This window comes from Grammomys surdaster, unplaced genomic scaffold (assembly GCF_004785775.1).
Source record: "Grammomys surdaster isolate TR1022 unplaced genomic scaffold, NIH_TR_1.0 258, whole genome shotgun sequence".
NCBI lineage: Eukaryota > Metazoa > Chordata > Mammalia > Rodentia > Muridae > Grammomys > Grammomys surdaster.
Window position 1 is genome coordinate 4,868,959 of NW_021604699.1, and position 20,187 is coordinate 4,889,145.

Here is a 20,187-nt window from a genome sequence, read left to right on the forward strand (position 1 = left end):
ATATATATATATATATATATATATATATATATATATATATATATATGGCTGAAATTTGTTTTGTTAAAGTTAGAGGGTTATCATGCCTACTAAATATGTTATGCAGAGTACATTTTGTACTGAAAGATATTAAATTTAGCATAGCTGAACTTTATTAGTGATATAAGATATATCACAATTGGAAATTGGAAAATATCACACAAAAACATTAAGTTAAGTTGAACTTAAGTGTTCATGAGAAATTAGAGACTTTTATTTTTAACATTATCTATAAATCTCTAAATCTTTGAGTAGACAGATATTGGCGAAAAACAGGATGTAGCTGAAGTGCTAGCCTGGAGCCATTTATGCTCAAGAATGAAGGTTCTGCAGATAAAGATGGAATCAATCCCTTATTTACTCCTGGCAAATACAGATAATGTTAACTTCCTGTACCAAGGCAGCCTTGTGGAAATGCCTGAAGACAGTGAAGACTAACTACTCCTGGGTAATGACATTTGGACAGATTTCCTTTTTTCTACTATGATAAAAAAAACTGACAAGAATAACTTTCGTAAGGAAGTATCTGGTAGCTTACATTTCAAGGGAACACAATTCACTGTGTCAGGAATTGTAAGGTGGCTTGTCACACTGCTTGAACTTTCAAGAAACAGAGAGATAAATGCTATTGCTTTATTTCTTCTGTTTATTTTTTATTAGTGTGAGTCATAGTCGATGAAATGATTTCTCCAATATTTTTGGGATTTCTTCTCTTTAAGGTAGCCCCATAGTGAAAATAAAATATAGCATTTCTACTGTGGAAATTGATGTAAAGTTTCATCAAAAACATTGATATTTACCTTCTTTTTTGACTCAGATATGCAGCTCTTGGTGTATACCCAAGGATCCTATATACTACAAGGTAGATACTTCCTTATCTATATTTAATGGTGCTATATTTACAATAAAGAAGGGACAGAAATAGCTTAGATGTACTAGTTGATGAGTAAAGTTATGTGTGTGTGTGTGTGTGTAGTGAAATGGGTGTTGTTGTACATAACCATTTTTAGTCAGATAACAAAGACCCACAAAGATATGCTAAGCTAAATGTTCTTTCCCATATATGGATCCTAGCTTTAAATTACACACACACACACACACACACACACACACACACACGAAAGAGAAAGTGACTAAGGGGACATAGCATCTTGATTCCCCCAGAACTGGACGTACAGACCCTTGTAAGCTGCCAGAAGTGGGTACTGCGAATCAAACACAGATCATTAGGAAGAACAGAATATGGTCTCAATCTCCAAGTCAATATTTCATCTCCCTATCTTGAAATTTTAGATATGATTGTTTAAATCGAAGTTTCTGTTAGAATTCATGAAATAGTAAGAGGTCAGCGAGATGAGTGACAAAATTTCAAGGCTGAGAAGACTGTAAATCATGCAAGATATTAAGTGTAACATCAGAAGACATTAGATGATATGGGGATTAGAAGGCATGGGAGAGGAATTTGAATAGTGAAGTTTAAGTAAACCTAAAGAATATTGAAAATTCTATAAGGATACCATACAGAAAATTTTATTCAGTGTTCCAAATTAACATTGTGATTTCCGTTGGTCTGTTGTTATTCACAGAAGAACCTGCTTCTACCAACAGAGTATATCTTCCCTTCCAACTCCTTCTCTACACAATGAACACTTGTTCTCACTGGACAACATAGATGATTTCTGGAAAAGTAGTCATATATGTATTATAGACTATTGACAATATATTGGATACAAACAGTAATAAATTTAACAGACTAGGGGACAGTATAGCAAATGCTATATTTGGATGATAAAGATGTACTTTGGCTGAAATGAAGGTTCCACACTCTTTCTTTTATTTCTGATGACACTATGCTGTAAATGGCTGTGAAATATCATAAAGGGATATGCCTATAATGCAACTACAAATCTTTTTTTTTTTATGAACCAAATGGATTTAATAGATATCTACAGAACATTTCACCCTAAAACAAAAGAATATACCTTCTTCTTTTTTTTTAATTTCTTTTTTTTTTTTTGAACATGAAATGCTTTTTTATAGCATGTTTTACAAGGGGAGGGGGTAAGAGGGTCCAGGTGGTGGAAAAGTACAAAATCTTCTTGGCCTGTGCCTTGAAACATGTCATGGTCTATATGGTACACTGCCTTGAATTATGATCTACCTGCAGTTCTTCAGAAGATATGGTACACTGCTTGAGTTATGGTCTCCTTGCTATTCTTAAGAAGACATGGTACTCTGCTTTGAGTCTATATGCAGTTGCTAAGCAGGATCTTGCAGTTGCCAAGCTTCAGAGGACATTGTGCAGGTGGGGAAGGGTAGGGGGTAAGGGTAAGGGCGAGGGTCCTGGCTTCTGGCATCTCCCCCTTCTCTGTTTAGTTAGAGAAGGCGTCTTATGTTCAATCCCAACTATGTGAGTTTTGAATTTGGATGTCTAATTATGGGGGGTCTTAGACAAGTTCACAACCCCAAAACACTGATGTGAGACGAGTCACATCGATGGTCGAAGGTTTTAGGCTGTCGACGATGGGCAATGTCAAGGGACTCTGATGTGGGTGAAAGGAGGGTGAGAGCCCTGTCTTAGGCCATGTAGGCTGCACCCACTCCCAGCACCATGCACTCCTTTTCGGCTGCATTGGGTGGGCCCCTGGGAAGTGGACCTACAATAATCCCGTCATTGGGCTAACTCACAGCCATCCTAGTCTCTTGTAAATGTTCAAGTTACCAACCATTTGTCAGTTTGGGGTGTAATATTGTCATAAAGGAAGGCTCCCCAATGTTAGCGGCCATATCAAGGGTGGCCTTGGTTTAGGAAAAAGCCAATTTTTGTTGTGGTGATCAAGAGGCCAAGCTCTCTAGCGAGAGAAATGAGGGCAAAGCCAGGCATACCAGGAACCCTTCTGGAGGGCATGGAAGTCTAGGGGTAGACCGTAGGGGGAGGCAGGGGAGCTGACAGCTGTGTCAGTCTCCTGCGGAGTCACTTCTGGATCCTCTGCAATTTTCAGCTGATGGTAATGAACTTCAACTGCCTTCTTGATGGCAGCATCAACCTGGTTCCGTGGACGACAGGTCACGGGCGATGATCTCTGTCTTGCTCAATCTTGATGTCGTGCGCACATCCTCTCAATGAGGGTCCGTCCGGATGGGTCCGTGCCTCGAGCCCCACCCACGTCTGGGTGCCACTTGACCCGACCGGCAGGTCCTGGTTATTTGTGGGGGCGAGGAGGACTGCAACCTGCTATTCTTCAGAAGATATGGTACACTGCTTGAGTTATGGTCTCCCTGCTATTCTTCAGATGATATGGTACACTGCTTTGAGTCTATCTGCAGTTGCCAAGCAGGATCTTGCAGTTGCCCAGCTTCAGGGGATCTTGTGCAGGTGGGAAAAGGTAGGGGGTGAGGGTAAGGGCGAGGCTCCTGGCTTCTGGTCCATCTGGGTTAGAACTTCTAATAGCAGGCATCACGGGTGATTCAATTTTACCTGGAAAGAAAAAAGAAGGGGATTCTCAGGGAGATTTCTCTTCCCTGGATGTAAATTGTTATTCATCGTATTTATGATTGGGCCTGGCTTTGTGAGGGTATCTATTTTTTTCATTAATATTTGTGGTAGCCGGTTAGCTGTGCCTTCTGTGGTATTGGACAGGCATATCAGTCCTCGGCTCCATAAGGGAACTGGGACTGGGGCATTCCCTTTATGGGTATGAGGGTCCTTCCCCATATCTGTGGCAAAGTTTTGTTGGTCTTGGTGGTGCTCGAGGTAACCAACATGTTCAGCAAGAGATTTGCCATGAGCTTTCAGCTTTAGAGAGAGAAAAGTGAACAAGGCATGATGGAGAGTATTTCAGGGGGACTCCTTCTGAGGGGGTACCGTTCCCCCTCTTTTGTTTTTAAAGCCAATTTTTCAGAGTTCTTGTAAAATCAGGGCAGAAGCGCCAACAGTTGCTCCTTCCACACTCAGAGAGTCATGAAGGCCTTATTTAAGGATATATAAATCTATATTAATAATCTTTTGTCAAAGGACTTTTATAGCTCCACTGACAATTAATCAGACTATATGATATATCGATTAGAAATAGCTTTTTCTACTTTTTGTGAGATTACCTCTCTTTTGTCAATTAACTGTTGAGGAAGTTAGGGTTTACCTCTCTCTTGAGAATATTGAACAGAGATTTAAATTCTTTTGTGGAGAGCTTAAAATAGTATCTTAGCCAATTTGCATCTCCTAGAAACTTTTGAAATTAATTTAAAATAAATAGACTTCCTTTTTTTTAAAATCCTTTATCTGTGTGGGGTTTTTATTGGGTATTATACGTATTTACCTTGCAATGTTGTCTCCTTTCTCATTCTCCCCCCAAATCCCTTATCCCCTACCCCTTCCTCCTAATTTTTGTGATGGTGTGCTCCAAACATCCTCCCAGTCCCATCTCCCTGCTCTTGAATTCCAACACAGTAGGGGATCCAAACTTTTGGGGACCTTGGCCCTCCACTTTCACTGGAGTCTAACAAGGTCACCCTCAATTCCCTATACAGGTGCGTGAGTCCCTCCCTTTGTGCTCTCTGGTTGGTGGTTTAGACTTTGGGAGTTCTGGTTGAAACTTTTGATGCTCCTTCTAAAAAGGACCAACGCATTCATACTTTGGTCTTCCTTCTTCTATGTGAGTTTTATGTGGTCTATATGAAGATTCTTAGAAATTGTGAGCTTTTGGGCTAATATCCACTTATCAGTGAGTGCATACCATGTATGTTCCTTTGAGATTGGGTCATCTCACTCAAGATGATATTTTCCAGCTTCATCCATTTGCCTAGGAATTTTGTGAACTGATTGTTTTTAATAGCTGAGTAGTACTCCATTGTATAAATGTACCACATTTTCTGCATCCATTCTTCTGTTGAAGGGCATCTGGGTTCTTTCCAACTTCTGGCTATTATAAATAAGGCTGCTATGAACATGGTGGAGCATGTGTCCCTGTTGTATGTTGAAACTTCTTTTGGGTACATGCCCAGGAGTGGTATAGCTGGGTCCCTAGGTAAGGCTATGTTCAATTTTCTGAGATACCGCCAGACTGCCTTCCATAGTGGTTGTACCAGTTTACAATCCCACCAACAGTGGAGGAGTGTTCCTCTTTCTCCACATCCTCGCCAACATGTACTGTCACCTGTGTTTTTGATCTTAGCCATTCTGACTGGTGTGAGGTGGAATCTCAGTGTTGTTTTCATTTGCATTTCCCTGATGACTAGGGATGCTGAACACTTCTTTAGGTGCTTCTCAACCATTCGAGCTTCCTCAGTTGAGAATTCTTTGTTCAGCTCCGTGCTCCATTTTTTAATAGGGTTCTTTGATTGTCTAGAGTCTAATTTCTTCAGTTCTTTGTATACCTTGTATATTAGCCCTTTATCAGATGTAGGGTTGGTGAAGATCTTTTCCCAATCTGTTGGTTGCCGCTCTGTCCTATTGACTGTGTCCTTTGCTTTACAGAAGCTTTGCAGCTTTATGAGGTCCCATTTGTCAATTTTTGGTCTTAGAGCACAGGCCATTGGTGTTCTGTTCAGGAACTTTTTCCCTGTGCCTATGTATTCCAGGCTTTTTCCCAGTTTCTCTTCTATTAGTTTCAGTGTGGCTGGTTTTAGGTGGAGGTCCTTAATCCACTTGGAATTGAGCTTTGTACAAGGAGATAAGTATGGATCAATTTTCATTTTTCTACATGCTGACCACCAGTTGGACCAGCACCATTTGTTGAAAATGCTATCTTTTTTCCATTCGATGGTTTTAGCCCCTTTGTCAAAGATTAAGTTACCATAGGTATGGGGGTTCATTTCTGGATCTTCTATTCTATTCCACTGATCCTCCTGCCTGTCTCTGTTCCAATACCATGCAGTTTTTATCACTATTGCTTTGTAGTACAGCTTGAAGTCGGGGATGGTGATTCCTCCAGAAGTTCTTTTATTGCTGAGAGTAGTTTTTGCAATCCTGGGTTTTTTGTTATTCCAAATAAATTTTAAGATTGCTCTTTCTATCTCTGAGAAGAATTGAGTGGGAATTTTGATGGGGATTGCATTAAATCTGTAGATGGCTTTTGGCAAAATAGCCATTTTTACTATATTAATCCTTCCAATCCATGAGCATGGGAGATCTTTCCATCTTCTGAGATCAGCTTCGATTTCTTTCTTCAGGGGAATGAAGTTCTTGTCATACAGGTCTTTTACTTGCTTGGTTAGGTTCACACCAAGTTATTTTATATTATCTGTGACTATTTTGAAGGGTGTCATTTCCATAATTTCTTTCTCAGCCAGTTTATCTTTTGAGTAGAGGAAGGCTACTGATTTGCTTGAGTTAATTTTATATCCAGCCACTTTGCTAAAGTTGTTTATCAGGTTTAGGAGTTCTCTAGTGGAAGTTTTGGGGTCACTTAAGTATACTATCACATCATCTGCAAATAGTGAGATTTTGACTTCTTCCTTTCCAATTTGTATCCCTTTGACCTCCTTGTGTTGCCTAATTGCTCTGGCTAGGACTTCCAATACTATATTAAATAAGTAGGGGGAGAGTGGGCAGCCTTGCCTAGTCCCTGATTTTAGTGGGATTGCTTCAAGTTTCTCTCCATTTAGTTTAATGCTGGCTACTGTTTTGCTGTAAATTGCTTTAACTATGTTTAGGTATGGGCCTTGAATTCCTGACCTTTCCAAGACTTTTATCATGAAGGGGTGTTGAATTTTGTCAAATGCTTTCTCAGCATCTAGTGAGATGATCATGTGGTTTTTTTCTTTGAGTTTGTTTATATAATGGATTACATTGATGGATTTCCGAATATTGAACCAACCCTGCATTCCTGGGATGAAGCCAACTTGATCGTGATGGATAATTGTTTTGATGTGTTCTTGAATTCGGTTCGCTAGAATTTTATTGAGTAATTTTTCATCAATGTTCATAAGGGAGATTGGCCTGAAGTTCTCTTTCTTTGTTGGGTCTTTGTGTGGCTTAGGTATGAGTGTAATTGTGGCTTCAAAGAATGAGTTGGGTAGTGTACCTTCTGTTTCTGTTTTGTGGAATAGTTTGAAAAGAATTGGGATTAGGTCTTCCTTGAAGGTCTGATAGAATTCTGCACTAAAACCGTCTGGTCCCGGGCTTTTCTTTGTAGGGAGACTTTTAATGACTGCTTCTATTTCTTTTGGGGTTATGGGACTGTTTAGATGGTTTATCTGGTCCTGATTTAACATTGGCAACTGGTATTTGTCTAGGAACTTGTCCATTTCATCCAAATTTTCCAATTTTGTTGAATATAGGCTTTTGTAGTAGGATCTGATGATTTTTTTAATTTCCTCAGTTTCTGTTGTTATGTCCCCCTTTTGAGTTCTGATTTTATTAATTTGGATACTGTCTCTCTGCCCTCTGATTAGTCTAGCTAAGGGTTTATCTATCTTGTTGATTTTCTCAAAGAACCAGCTCCTGGTTTTATTGATTCTTTGGATAGTTCTTTTTGTTTCAATTTGGTTGATTTCAGCCCTGAGTTTAATTATTTCCTGCCTTCTACTCCTCTTGGGTGTATTAGCTTCTTTTTGTTCTAGGTCTTTCAGGTGCTCTGTCAAGCTGTTAGTGTATGCTCCCTCCAGTTTCTTTTTGTAGGCACTTAGAGCTATGAATTTTCCTCTTAGCACTGCTTTCATTGTATCCCATAAATTTTGGTATGATGTGTCATCATTTTCATTAAATTCTAAAAAGTTTTTAATTTCTTTCTTTATTTCTTCCCTTACCTGATTATCAAGGAGTAGGGTGTTGTTCAGTTTCCATGTAAATGTGGGCTTTCCATTCTCTTTGTCATTTTTGAAGACCAGCCTTAGACCATGGTGATCTGATAGGATGCAGGGAATTATTTCAATTTTCTTATATCTGTTGAGGCCTGTCTTGTGCCCAATTATATGGTCTATTTTGGAGAAGGTACCATGAGGTGCTGAAAAAAAGGTATATTCTTTTGCTTTAGGGTGAAATGTTCTATAGATATCTGTTAAGTCCATTTGGTTCATAACTTCTGTTAGTTTTACTGTATCTCTATTTAGTTTCTGTTTCCATGATTTATCCATTGCTGAGAGTGGGGTGTTGAAGTCTCCCACTATTATTATTTGAGGTGCAATGTGTGTTTTGAGCTTTAGTAAGGTTTCTTTTATGAAATTCGATGCTCTTGTATTTGGCGCATAGATATTCAGAATTGAGAGTTCATGTTGGTTGACTTTTCCTTTGACAAGTATGAAATGCCCTTCCTTATCCTTTTTGATAGTTTTAAGTTGAAAGTTGATTTTATTCGATATTAGAATGGCTACTCCCGCTTGTTTCTTAGTGCCATTTGCTTGAAAAATTGTTTTCCAACCTTTTACTCTAAGGTAGTGTCTGTCTTTGTCACTGAGGTGTGTTTCCTGTAAGCAGCAAAAAGCTGGGTCCTGTTTGCATATCCAGTCCGTTAGCCTATGCCTTTTTATTGGGGAATTGAGTCCATTGATGTTAAGAGATATTAAGGAGAGGGTGTTCTTGCTTCCTGTCATTTTTGCTAATAGTGGAGACATCGTTTGTGTGGTTATCTTCTTTTGGGTTTGATGGAAAAGGATTATTTTCTTGCTCTTTCTGGGGTATGATTGCCCTCCTTGTATTGCAGCTTTCCTGCTATTATCCTTTGTAAAGGTGGATTTGTGGGAAGATAGTGTGTAAATTCAGTTTTGTCATGGAATATCTTAGTTTCTCCGTCTATGGTAATTGAGAGTTTTGCTGGGTAAAGTAGCTTGGGCTGGCATTTATGTTCTCTTAGGGTTTGTATGATATTTGTCCAGGATCTTCTGGCTTTTATAGTATCTGGTGAGAAGTCAGGTGTAATTCTGATAGGTTTGCCTTTATATGTTATTTGGCCTTTTTCCCTTACTGCTTTTAAAATTCTGTCTTTGTTTTGTACATTTTGAGTCTTGATTATTATGTGACGGGAGGTATTTCTTTTTTGATCTAGTCTGTTTGGCGTTCTGTAGGCTTCTTGTGTGATTATGGGCATCTCATTCCTTAGGTTAGGGAAGTTTTCCTCAATAATTTTGTTGAAGATATTTACTGGCCCTTTAAGTTGGGAATCTTCACTCTCATCTATACCTATTATCCTTAGGTTTGGTCTTCTCATTGCGTCCTGGATTTCCTGGATATTTTGAGATAGCAACTTTTTGCATTTTGCATTTTCTTTGATAGTTGTGTCAATATTTTCTAAGGTATCTTCTGCACCTGAGATTCTTTCTTCTATCTCTTGTATTCTGTTGGTGATGCTTGTGTCTATGACTCCTGATTTCTTTTTTAGGTTTTCTATCTCCAGGATAGTCTCCCTTTGTGATTTCTTTATTGTTTCCACTTCCATTTTTATGTCCTGGATGGTTTTGTTCAATTCCTTCATCTGTTTGTTTGTGTTTTCTTGTAATTCTTTAAAGGATTTTTGTGTTTCTTTAAGGACTTCATCCTGTTTTCCTGTGTTCTCCTCAAGTTTTTTGATAGTTTTATTTACTTCCTTCTTGTAGTCCTCTAGCATCATCATTAGAAATGATTTTAGATCTGGTTCTTGTTTTCCTGGTGATATGGGGAGTTCAGGACTTTCTAATGTGGGAGAACTAGGTTCTGATAATGGCAAGTACCTTGGGTTGCTGGTGCTTGTGTTCTTGCGCTTGCCTTTAGCCATCTGGATCACCTTTGTGCTATCAGTGCTGTCTCTGACTGGGGCCTGTCTTTCTATTATCTAGGTTGTGTCAGAACTGATTGGGATGGGTTTTGCTGCTTGAGTTAGAGATGAGGCCCAAGATGTGCTCGGTGCTCAGGTGGAAACCGGAAGGGGCCGGGGCTCCGGGTCAGGAGCGGATTCCTGGATCCCAATGAGTCCCAGTGGGTCCCAGTGGGTCCCAGTTGCTCCCTGATTGGGGGCGAGCAGTGCCACCTCCTAGCCTAAGAAACTGCTTGAGCTAGCTTGAGCCACGGAGAGCCCCACTCCCTCTAGGTTCTGTGAGATTGGGTGCAGAGCTGACTCTCGGGATCTGCTCGGCACAGACCGGAAGGAACCCACGCTCCGGGCCCTGGAGTGAACTCCTGGGTCCCAGTGGGTCCTAGCCACTCCCTGTTCGGGGGCAAGCACTGCCACCTCCTAGCCCAAGACCCTGCTTGGCACAGAGGTCCTGCGAGCCCCGCTTCCTCTGGAGTCTGCGAGATTGGGTGCAGAGCTGCCTCCAGGGATCCGCGAGTGCTGGGGCCCAGACCGGATGGAGTCCACCCCGGGCCAGGAGCGAATTCCTGGGTCCCAGTGGGTCCCTGTTGCTCCCTGTTTGGGGTGAGTGCTGTTTTTAACTTACCTGGGATGCTGCGTGAGTTCAAGCTCCTGGGAGTCCCTGTTTTTCTTGGTTTTCTGCGGTTGGGTACGGAGCTGCTGCCTGCGACCTGCTCTAGGCTCGGTCCCAAACCGGAAGACGCAACTACAAATCTTAATATCCACACTCAATCATGATACCACTGTCATAGGTGCAGCTAAATACATTCTAATTAGGTTTAAGCCCAGTTCCATGCAGAACCTATATTTGTATAGATTAGTCTTGCTGAAAATCTGTGCCATAGGATATTTTGAGCTGCAACATGAAGACCTGATGTGATCTTTGGTTAAGTGAAAGCACTTTACCTACAATCCCATGTAAACCACCCCCCCAACAAACAATAACTACCACAAATCACTCAACACCCCCCTCCTCTCTCCTCCTCTCTCTCTCCACACACCTAGATTTATTTTATAATACTGATTTACTGTGTCTAGTAAACACTTTACTGTGTTCCTAACGTGCGCGTGCACACACACACACACACACACACACATATACACATGTATATATGTTAAATTGTAATGTAATATATATATATATATACATATATATACATATATATATATATGTATATATATAAACTGCTCAAAGTTCAATACTGTTCCTATGACCTTGTTTTTCAGTGTTCAGAAAAAGTAAAATGTGTCACCTTAACAAATATTTAAGGATAGAAATAAGTAAGCATCCCATATTTTGCGAGTATCCTATATGTTGTTTGGGCATGGTATTCACAAAACTCTTTATGGAGAAGAGATGTCTACAGTGGTTTTCAACTTATCTTGGACCCTAGCTGTAGTCTAAAAATAATCTAAAAGTGTGAAAGTAACCACTTGAGTCATCATGATCTTGGAGCTGTTAGCACTGCCTGAAGTTAAAGAGTCATATGGGTCTCACCTTCATTCCTGATGGTACTTCATATCCCCTAGCAGTGTTGTGGCCTTGGGGATGGTTCAATGGCCTATATAGGAGATGGAATATGTAGTGGAGTAGGGACTGTGAGAAACAACCAAGCTCTACCAGGACACCTCAGCGATGTCACTGACTTTCACTCAACCATGCTCCTGTAAGTAACTCCCTTGTGTTGTCCTAAGTAAGCTAAAACGGCTCACTGATGTAAAGTATTCTTTAGACAATTTACATTTTTTGTATGCTTTTGTTCGCTATGAAGTGAACACACTGTTGTTCATTCCTATTCAGGACAAATAAAATCTAGTGAGTAGTACTTTCTACTCCTTGCTATTGAAAGTAAATACACCATACACTCTTCGATCAGAGGTTTTTAAAAGAACTAATAATTATAGGAAACATAAATGTCTAGAGATATTTTGTATTTCTTAATTAACATTGAAAGGAAGGGAAGTTTATCACTGTCTAGTGGTAAGAGCCAGCGTTTTGTTTACACAACCAGATGATCATGGCGTGAAAGGCTCAATCTCAAAGAGACAAATTGCAGAAAATGGGAGATTTGACTGACATGAGATAAGAGATTGTAAGTTAAATTTTTAACAACTGTAGAAGGAAGAATGAACCATGTTCTGTTTTCTCAATCTTTTCTCTGATATGCTGGTCTTGAAAGAATTTAATCTTAATTTATATTGGATATTTTTTATTTACATTTCAAATGTTGTCCCCTTTCACGGTTCCCCCACTCCCACTCCTGGAAACCCCCTATCTCATTTTCCCTCTGCTTGCTTCTATGAGGGTGTTCTCCCACCCCTCTGTGCCCTGGCATTCCCCTATACTGAGGCATTGAACTTTCACAAGACCAAGGGCCTCTCCTCTCATTGATGCTTGAAAAGGCCATCCTCTACTACATATGAAGCTGGATCCATGGGTCCCTCCTGTGTACTTTTAGTTGGTAGTTTAGTCCCTGGAAGCTCTGGGTTATCTCACTCAGAACGATATTTTCTAGTTTCATCTATTTGTCTAAGAATTTCATAAATTCACTGTTTTTAATAACTGAGTAGTACTCCACTATGTAAATGTACCACATTTTCTGCTTCCATTTTTCTGTTGAAGGACATCTGGGTTTTTTCCACCTTCTGGCTGTTATGAATAAGGCTGTTATGAATATAGTGGAGCATGTATAAATGTAAAGACACACATATACATATATGTAAATATATATATATATACATATACATATACATATACATATACATATACATATACATATACATATACATACATATAACATATTCTTTTAGCAGGGGCACTTCTGGTGCTGGTGGTGTCAAGCCTTTTTTTATGGGAGGATGTGACCTCTCTTCCTTTGAGTAGCAATGAGACTGATGATGATCCGTTATCCATCAAGGGATTGTTTGATCATGCCATGATACTTTCTAAGAATGTCAGTGACCTCAACATGGAGTTGCGCAGGATATTTGTAAGTACTTCAGTTAAATATTTGTTGTTGTTGTTCTTATTGTTATAAAACGATCTTGCTGTCAAAGATTATCGTTTACCACAGTTATAGTTACAGGAAGCCAGATTTCTAATAAAATACCTTTACAAAAATGAATTGAAGCAGCAGTTATAGAAAAGTGAAGTAAGAAAAATGGGATATGCTTCATGACCTCTTACGGACTTTTGAAGAATTCAATGTGCCGTGGAGGTTTCCCCTACTTATTTTCCAATTTTCTTAAATTTCTACTTTTGGCATAAAAATCTAAAAGACACAGCTGGGGAAGAGTTCTGACCTCCTTACTTTGTTGGCCAACAGTCAGTCTCTTTTAGAATCTTTATTTAGCACACAGCACCACAACCAATAGAGGAGAAATGTATTACAGTGAGTCACATGCAATGAACGAAAATGATTTAAAAGGTGGTGATATGACAAAAAGAGAAAGCCAAAACCAAAACCAAAAATCCCTGAAACAGCCTCTCAAATCTTTAGTCCTTTTTAAAGGAGATGCAAACATTGGAAGTTTGGGTTTGAAGAGGAATGGTTCTCTTTTTCTGAGGGCTGCAGGTTTTCTGTTCAAGGAGGAATGAGAATACAGGGTTTCAGCACAGAAACAAACACCCAGAGAATATCTCTTTTTCCAATAAGTATTCATTATGCCATTGCTTAACTCACTACTTTTTATGGTCTTTTCTCTCATCCTGTCTCAGACCGTCAGTGAGATGTCTGCGAAACTTTTCGATAAATTTGTGAGTACTTACTCCATCTTCTTTCCATGCCCTCCACCCACCTCAAAGCTTTGAGTCAATGACTATGCTTGAGTTTATCAGGGGAAAGAATCTAATTCTACTTCCAAGTGATATATTTCCACAGGTAAAAGAAAATGCCAGCTACAAAGAAGCAGAATAAGAAAGGGACAGCTTTAGGACCTCTCTGGTTTGCAAGGAATACAATGATTTCTAAGGTCCCTGTCCATTTTTAGTTGTTGTTTACTTAAAAAATGTGTATACTTGCAACATAATACTTTAATAACTGTGTCCAGTGTAGAATTCTGATCCCATGATTTTTCTTCTATGGAGCTAGTCTCTGTTAACATATTTACTTAGCACATTGGAGATATCCAATAGAGAAGATGGACATTGCAGTGAGTCAGAAGGAATGCATGGAATGAATCTAAGGTATGATAATTTAAGAGAGAGGGAAAGCAAACAGCAACAACATATTAGCTTCTCATAGACTCTTACATGCTGGGAATCATACATACTTTTTATTTAGATCATATGTAAGGGTTACTGGTACAGAAGTTTATTTACTGGAACGGCTGGTTTAGAAAAGAAACAAGTTCTGTGTTTCTGAGGACTGTATATTCTCTGTTAAAGACCGGTTAATGTCAAGAAGGAAATATTAGACGTGGTTTTAGTACTGAAGTGGGCACTCATGTTGTCTGTTTGCATAATTTTTAAAAAACTATTTCTCCCTTTCTGATTCAGCTAAGTTCATCATCATCAGACTCCCACGACCAGTTTGTAAGTACCAGATTATTTCCATTTTCCCCCAAAAGCTTTCATGCTAATGACATTACTTGAACTTACAAATGAAATCAGCAAAAACCAGTTGTCAAGTAACATATCCAGAGGTGCATTGTGATATTTCTCTCTTGTACTATCATACATGAAACATTCTGACAGTAAAAACAAAAGTGAGAATGGGGAACATTAAAAAATTATTTGCTCAATTTCTTGTAAATTTATTAACATTTAATTAAAATTATATTTTTAAACTAAAAGTACACCTGTTGTTGTGACTAGGGAAGATCTCCTATATCTGAATGTAGCTTTGAAGGAGATAGAAAACATTGTCAGTTTTCACTTAGTCCAGATTCCCAAGAAGGCTAAACTGCGTTGTAGTCAGTTGGGTGTAGGGAACAGAAGCAATCTAAATCAAAACCACAATAAGTGGGAAGGAACACACTAATTTACTTTCAGGAACCCCAAAGCTTAGATTTCTTTTACAGTTCTCCAGTGCTGGAGTTTATTCAGGAGGGGGATTGGTTGATATGCAAAAATAGACACCCTCCTCATGGTGACTGTTATCTGTTCAAAGTCAGTCAACATAAAGGAGAAAAATGTAAGGCTTCAGTAAAACCATGGGCATCATGAGAATATGTCTCTGCATCACATCTGCTACAGATGTGTTATTATTGTCTATTTTCAAATTGGTTGATCATTACTCATACTCTACTTTCCCTCTTTCAAATTCTTAACATTTCTGTGAACCCATTCAGCTTCTACACAGTAGCTGATTATCACTTTTAAATAATAAGTGATTAATAGTATATTTAAAGTATAATATTAATAACTATCCATTGATCAAAATGTAAACATTATTTATTATTTTGCTGCTTTTAAATTTCATTGCTTACTAAAATGATCAGTTTGCTTTATCTAATTTTGTCAAACCTAACACAATTTTAGTCAGGACTTATGATTAACACTGGATGCTGCAGGTGTTTGTATTCACTTGTAATAGGAAGAAAACATACTATTTTGAAAACATGTGAATGATCATCATGAATTTGGATTTACAGGAACAAGTTATTTATGAATATACATGGATTATACCATGACACTGGGTCCAGATTCTAAAGAAAGATGATATCAAGGACATTATTTATCATCTATTTTTGTTATTTTAAGGCTTCCCTTTAATATAGAAATATTTATTGAATAGAGAAGTTAATGGAAGATGTGATAGTTCAATGGGCTGAAGTTTGACATTCATATGAAAAAGAAAATAAAGTTACATATCAAATTAAGAAGAAAAAGTATCAAACTGTTCATATCATTATATTCTTTATCCTAGAGGTTATGTATATTTCATCTGTAAAAGCACGCACCTATTGAATCTATTAATATTCTGGTTGTAGATTCATTGATTTACTTTCCAGATTTTCATTAACTGAAATTAATTTTGACATATGCAGATGCTTGAATTTCTTGGGCATCAGGAGTTACTGGATAAGAATCTTACCTCCTGCCACAAATATTCCATCAAAACTCCAGAAGACATAGAAGAAGCACAAAAGGTCATCTCTGTGAGTCTTTAGCTTGATTTTTCACTTAAGCATCAGAGGCTGTGGATTAACTTTGCTTTAACTGCAGGTTTTTGTAAGTACTGTAATAGATGTGGAAATCATAGCTACATGGAAATGGACTAATAATGAACAAAATGAAGTGATTTTAGATACATGATAAATAATAAGCAAATGCTAACTAATATTGTCACAAGTCCAGAAATTGTCCATTAAGATTTTTTTAATTCAGTAATATATCTCACCATTAAATTTTATTTAATAAATGCAAACACAATTTTGTTCTTTGTATATGACCATGAATCTGCCTCACTGGTAAATCTCACATTACTGATTATCATGATCAGTATTCTTGATTCTTCTCTTTCAACTATGTTCTTACTTGCCTATTCATGTCTGCATGAATTCTTACCTTCCCCCTATGTCTTAACTGAAAGCACTTAAACAAGGGAGTGCTTATGAGCACTGTGCAATGTTCCTGAGAATAAGCCATGCCTTCAGTTTTAATGAAAAGGTCTACACATCAGTACAGCTGTAATAACTGTTGTGATCTTTCTCTATGATTTTTTTTCAAAACTTATCACCAAATGAACTGATTTAAATGACTTGTGACAGTAATTAGGCAAAATGGAGGAAGAAAATATTTTTAGGTATATACTCTGTAGTTAGGCACTATAGAAGGTGCTATACTGACATTGCTGTGATTACTACTAACAAAAACTAGCTGAGATAAGGAGACTGAGGCATTGGAAGGTTTTATGGAACTTGTGCCTTCCATCAGAACAGGTAACTGGGCTCCATCTAATTCAAGTCTTAAATATTATTTATATGCAATGATGGTCCTGGGAGACTATATTGCCAATACCTTTGATTCTGATTTTTTCCATCATGCATTTTTTTACGATTTCTATCAAAATATCCACTGGTTTCCTCAAAGCTCATTTTACTGTCTCTATGATAGCTAGCAATTTCAGAGTATGAAGCATTTTAGGTCAGCAATTAATTTTATATAATATCCTGTAATGTACTGGAAGGTCAAAATTCCATTCTTATTTCTATTCATGCTGTTATTAAAGACAGTGGTATTCCATTGTTCCATTGTTCTTAAAGTATATGTTCCTACAAATGTTCTACTCTACTAGAGGCAAGGACAGGGAGTGTTCTAGGCTGAGTAAGCCACATTTAATAATTCCAGACTGTGTTCATAGAACATCTTATGAATATCTTAAAATAATCCAGAATAGATATGATTTTTAATAATCTACTTTATTAATTTGATGACTGTAAGTTCAATACATGTCTTACTACTTGCACTGTGGACATCTTTTTACCCTGAATCAGTATACCTACTAAGCCCCAGCAAATTCTTGAGTTCTCATGGACAACTAAAATAATGAGATATGAAAGAGATTAAAGGGGAATCTGATGGTACAATTTCTTATGGAAAGCAAGACATGATCAATTAAATACAATGGGTAATTATAAATAGTTATCTATATACGTTATTTCATTATGTCACAATACTCATTATTTATGTTTTATTATTCTATATTATTTTTATTTTCCCAAGAAATCTGCCTTACTACAAAAGTAGTAGATGGATATTTAATTCAGTATGTCTTACAGAAAACCAAAAAAAAAAAACCCTAATCCTTCTCTATTTCACTTATTAATGCAATTGCTGAAATGTTGCTGCTTAGCTTGAAGACTTTCCAAACTTGATACTCAGTAGAATTCAGACTTGGAATGAAACTCTTAAAAATGTAATAAACCTACTTGAAAATACACCTGGAACAGATGATGATATCCTACCAATATACAAAAATATTGAGACAAAAACTGCAGAACTTCTTGAGGACACCAAGGGTATACTCAGCCAGGTTAGTAATGTTTTTACTTTCCACTTTCCTCACTCATGAATGCTATGATTTCTGTAATAAGTATTAAATTTGAAAGAGTCCTCTTGCAAGAACAATATTTGGTACACAATGCAGTAGAAATTCCCAGAATTGATGGATAACATTAAGGTATATCTTTCTCACAGTACTTTGAACAGTACCTATTGCTCTAGGCAGAGTAAAATATTCCTGACTGTTTCACTAAACACTCATAACAATTACCACTCACCAATCACCATCCACTATCAAGGTCAAACACAAGTTTATTGTCAAATATCAAATCCTAATCCTCCATCTTCAGATGCATAAAAAGAAAATTTTTATCTGAAGTCAGTTAAATATGAGAAAATATGAACAAGAGTCTTGATTTTACTTGGAGATGGCTGATAGATTTACAGTACTATGTGATAAACATGTGAAATCCATGCCTGGGATTGAAGTTTTATATTACTTTATGTGTCATTGTGATGACAAATTTTCCTTTCTTAATTTTTTATTTAAAATAATTTTCATACATTATATTTTGATAATATGTTTTCCCTTCCCCAACTCCTCCAGATTCTCCCTAACACCTTAGATAACCAAATCTGGCTCTCCCTCTCTCTTTTTCTCCCTCATAAAACAAGAAAGAGTTCAAAAAATGAAAATCAAAACAGCCAAAAAATAAGAAAAAGAGAACAAATAAGACAAAAATATTCGAAGAATTAAAAAATCCACCCCAATAAGAAAAGAAAAACCTGTGCAATATGTTTTGTGTTGGCCCATTTCTCCTGGTCTTGCAGTCTGACCTGAACTGTAGTTGATAGAACAAATGGTACTATTTTGGAGAAAACTGACATTTCCCCCCTTCATCTGGTATTATTTGCAAAGAACTTTTTGGTTAGGAGTAGGACTTTGTGTCCATCTCCAGTTCTGGTGTTGTAATTTTGTCTGGTTTGAACTTGTGCAGGTCTTGTGCATGCTGTCAAAGTCTCTGAGTTTATGCATGTATCAGACCTGTAGTATCAGTGAAGATTCTGGTTCCTTGGACTCACCTACTGTCTATGCCTTTTACATTTTTTAACCTCTTTCATGCAGATACTGCATCCTTGATGTGTGTGTGTGTGTGGGGGGGGGTGGATAATGAAGATATCCTATTAATATCTGAGTGGTCCAGAGTCTTACTCTCTGCACATTATTCAATCCTCAATCTCCTTGTTAAATACTGTCTACTGTCAGAAGAAACTTCTTTTATGAGGCTTGAGGGATACTCTTAGCTATGGTCATCACAATATTTTACTGCTACATTCATTAAGCCAAATAATAGTCAATTTCCCCCTAGGCCAGTGACTTATCTAGTCTTACATTCTAGGCCCCATTAGCAGTGTCAGATAAGCTGGTTCTTAGATACAATCAAGAGTGGAGGTTACTCCCCTAAAATATTTGGAACCATTGGACCAGTATATCTTGCAGACAGGTATTCGAAGACAGATACCTGCATGAAAGAAGTGTCATAGTCTTATTATTTCTCTGAATATAATTTAGTATCTAGAAAGGAAAGGAAAAGAAAATATAAGCTGTAAAGAATAACTGACTGCTTTTTATTTTGGTTATTAGATTTATGGAACAAAAAATGTGGATGATTACACTCTCTGGTCTGGTCTTGAAGAATTTCAGTCATCTGATGAAGAATCTCGATTTTTGGCTCTTTGTAAATTATCCTATTGCTTTCATGTTGATATCCACACAGCTAACCTTTATCTCCAGTTCTTGAGGTGTGTGGTGCTTGTTAATAGTGACAGTTGCTTATCCCCCAAAACTGGAAATGATTCATGATGATGCATCATTTTAAAATAGTCTTATTTTATACAAAATAAAGATGTGCACAAGTAAAGTTGGTGTCTTTTAAAAGAAAAATAAACATTGTATGTGTAACAAAATTTTAAAAAATTGCAGGAAACTTTCATTTATTTAGTTTTAAATGTATTAATACCTATAAAAGGCTTGATTGACAAATGGAATAATCTTCAACTTACTTTAGAATCATAGTAAAGTAATATATTATTGATATAGTTATTAGAATCAGAGAATAAATTCACAACTAAACATATTTCCATGTTATTAAGTAAATGAATCTATTGGGGTACCTCAAGAAAGTAATTGAATTTGATAGAACCTCTCCTTTTACCCTGTGCCGTAGACACCCATCAGGGTCTGCCAGATCAGCACATGGTGAACTCTGATTTACCTTTTCATCTGTTCTCTCTTATACTTAAATTGCCTGCACTCATCAAAATTCTCAAAGTTGACCCCATGGTACCAGACTCAGTGGTCCACTCTAGTCTTATGAGCCTTTCACATGCCTTCCAAATCTTCAGGAATGGGACAGGATTCAGATCCTGTGTGAATGA

General features: G+C 37.6%; 1 protein-coding gene across 2 annotated transcripts; it reads left to right on the forward strand.

The window, feature by feature from the left end:
* Positions 1 to 11,436: 11,436 nt before the first annotated feature.
* On the forward strand, positions 11,437 to 19,612 carry LOC114627767 (prolactin-7A1-like). 2 transcript variants are annotated; one of them, XM_028775667.1, is made up of 7 exons: positions 11,437 to 11,467; positions 12,612 to 12,790; positions 13,519 to 13,557; positions 14,299 to 14,334; positions 15,792 to 15,902; positions 17,600 to 17,779; positions 19,394 to 19,612. In XM_028775667.1, exons 1-7 carry the CDS (start codon positions 11,437 to 11,439, stop codon positions 19,610 to 19,612), a joined length of 795 nt encoding a protein of 264 aa, XP_028631500.1. The 2 variants fall into 2 exon arrangements, with proteins under 2 accessions (XP_028631500.1, XP_028631501.1); XM_028775668.1 differs by having other exon boundaries at positions 12,615 to 12,790.
* The last annotated feature ends 575 nt before the right edge of the window (positions 19,613 to 20,187 follow it).